Raw genomic sequence first — 2532 nt, forward strand, 5'->3', positions numbered from 1 at the left:
AGGCATTTTTATGGAAAGCTGGACGTGATTGGTCATCTCTATGGTGTTTCTCAATTGGAGGCTTGACTGAATGGGCTTGGTGGATAAGCTTGGTGCTCAGTCAAAGAAGGGTGGATGCTCAATCGTTATTGGGTGTAGTGTTGGTCGAGGTGCTTGGTCGCTGAAGGTACTCAATCGTTGTGGTGCTCAGTCATTGAAGGAGCTCGACAGTTGTATTGCTCGGCATGTGTTGGTTGCTCGGCAATGCTTGGGAGTTTGCTGACACTCGACAGTGTGTTGGTGCCGACTAGAGTTCTTGGTGCATTTAATGCATATAGCCTATGATAGTGACATAGATCAATCTGGGAATTTGTGTGGACCTATTTGGGTCTTGGTTGTCTCTCCTATGTGCATTTAATTTGTGTTGTATGCCTTCTAATGCGTTTCGACATTTAATATCTGTTGAAGGCCAACTTGTGGCTCAACATATATTTAATGTAAGGGATTTAATTTAATTTGTAATGCACTAGGCCGACTTGTGGCTTAGTTGGGTATAAGTAGAGGGTCTCATGGAGTCTTTAGGCATTCATTCAGTCGGAGTGAGTCAAATGATTATTCATCCAACTTGGAGAAGAGGATGAAGTGTATGAGCAAATTTTGAAGGGCTAGTAGTTGTGGCTTGAAAAGCAAGGAGATTTCTTGGAGGGCTTGCGAGCACAAGTTGAGATTTCCTTGGGGTTTTCTTCCAAAGTGTGGATTTGGACTAGCTGAGATTAGGATTGTGAGTTGGATCTTGTGGGATTTTGCAAAACTGTTTTGTAATTGTTGTTGTATTTGGCACTAACCCAGAAGACCTTACAGTCGGGCACATTGCATGTAAACAGTTATTTATGAATAACAAGTTGCATATGGTATCAAATCTTGCATTGTTGTTGTGTTTCCGTTGTGTGGTTGTTTGCAATCCAATTTACCTCCAATAGGGGTAACCTTGGATTCTTGTTGCATCAGGTTTGGCAATAGTCTTCTGGTATATTCATCTCTCAGTCCAAATATGCCAGGGCTCTGTTAGACAAATTTCATATGCAAGATTACAAACCTGCATCTACACCCATGGAGAAAGGTCTCAAGTTATCAACCAAGTCTGATTCTCCTCCAGTTGATGATACTACATGAAAGCAACTAGTAGGCAGTCTCATCTACCTCTGTACTACTAAGCCCGATATCAACTTCGCAGTCTGCTACATCTCACGCTTTATGACAGCTCCCAAGGCTGATCATTGGATGGCAGCAAAGTGTGTGCTTCATTATGTGAAGGGCACTTTAGATTATGGACTTCATTTCTCTCAAAGTTCTAATCCTAGACTCAGTGGGTTCACGGATTCAGATTGGGCAGGTTCTGTTGACGATAAAAAGTCAACTTTTGGATATGTGTTCAATTTGGGATCATGTGTCGTCACATGGACCAATAAGAAGCAACAGGCAGTTTCTCTCTCCTCTACAAAGGTCGAAAACAGAGGGGCAGTCAAGGCAGGTTGTGAAGTTGTTTGACTTCGTCGAATACTTGGGGATATGCAAATGTCACCAGCAAGATTGAGCACTTTATTTGTTGATAACCTTTGTTGATAACAAAGGCATTATCAAGTAGCACGAAACCTAGTCTTCCATGAACGAACCAAGCATGTGGATGTTCATTGTCACTACATATGACAACTGGTTGAAGACGAAACAATAGACTTGCAGTATGTTCCTACCACAGATTAGACTACAGACATTTTCACCAAGCCTCTTGGTCCTGGTAAGTTTGTCAAATTCAGAGGACAACTTGGTGTTGTGGATAGATTAACCATTAAGGGAGGGTATTACGATAATAGATAAGCTTATCTCTTAGCTTGCTTTAGCTTTCTTTTAGCTAGAATAGAATATTTCTATTCTTTACAATCGTTTCCCAAGGAAACATCACTTTATCCGTTCGTATATATAGACGTCTCGGTCTCTATTAATAACAAGCAAGTATTTTACCAATTACTTTGTAATAGATACCAAGATATGTCATGCTCTTGGAGAAACAAAAGCATTGATAGTTGACTTTAAGGTTCAGATTTAAAAAGCCAAGAAAACAAAAGAAAAATAGGAAAACAGCTTAAGCTTAAAGAAGATGGTTATGAAGGACTTGACGCAACAATTGTCTCAGTCACAAAGATGGATAAATCTTCAACAAAGATGAATCATGAGAGGATAGATCAAGGAAGTTTCATGTTATTTTATAAGATTATTGGTTCACAAAAAACATCTGAAGACAAAGGAGGAGTTGATCTTGAAATAGGTCAAAGTTCTTACTTCAAAAGAACAGCAGCAGAAGACAAATGCTGATAGCATAAAGGATTTTTCATCAAAGGTCAGAAATAATGACTTCCAAAGACCTCCTATCTTGAGAAAAGCACATATGAACAGCTCTGATAACTTTTTCTTTCATGGTTATTGTTTCTCTTACAATTATTTTGGGCACAAGGAAATAAACTGCAGAATGTTTGCAAGAAATGATTTCAAACGAAT

The 2532-nt window shown here is 39.3% G+C and overlaps 1 protein-coding gene across 1 annotated transcript in view; it reads left to right on the forward strand.

Moving 5' to 3' along the window:
- LOC149552558 (uncharacterized) overlaps window positions 1-164 on the forward strand; it is a 72099-nt gene extending 71935 nt beyond the window's left edge. Inside the window, exon 5 of the mRNA XM_089790207.1 lies at window positions 3-164. Within this exon, the coding sequence (XP_089646333.1) occupies window positions 3-164 (162 nt within the window). The remainder of the gene's footprint in view (window positions 1-2) is intronic.
- The last annotated feature ends 2368 nt before the right edge of the window (window positions 165-2532 follow it).

This window comes from Cupressus sempervirens, chromosome 6, assembly GCF_028749045.1.
Source record: "Cupressus sempervirens isolate cs-2001-9-10 chromosome 6, ASM2874904v1, whole genome shotgun sequence".
Taxonomy (NCBI): Eukaryota; Viridiplantae; Streptophyta; class Pinopsida; order Cupressales; family Cupressaceae; genus Cupressus; species Cupressus sempervirens.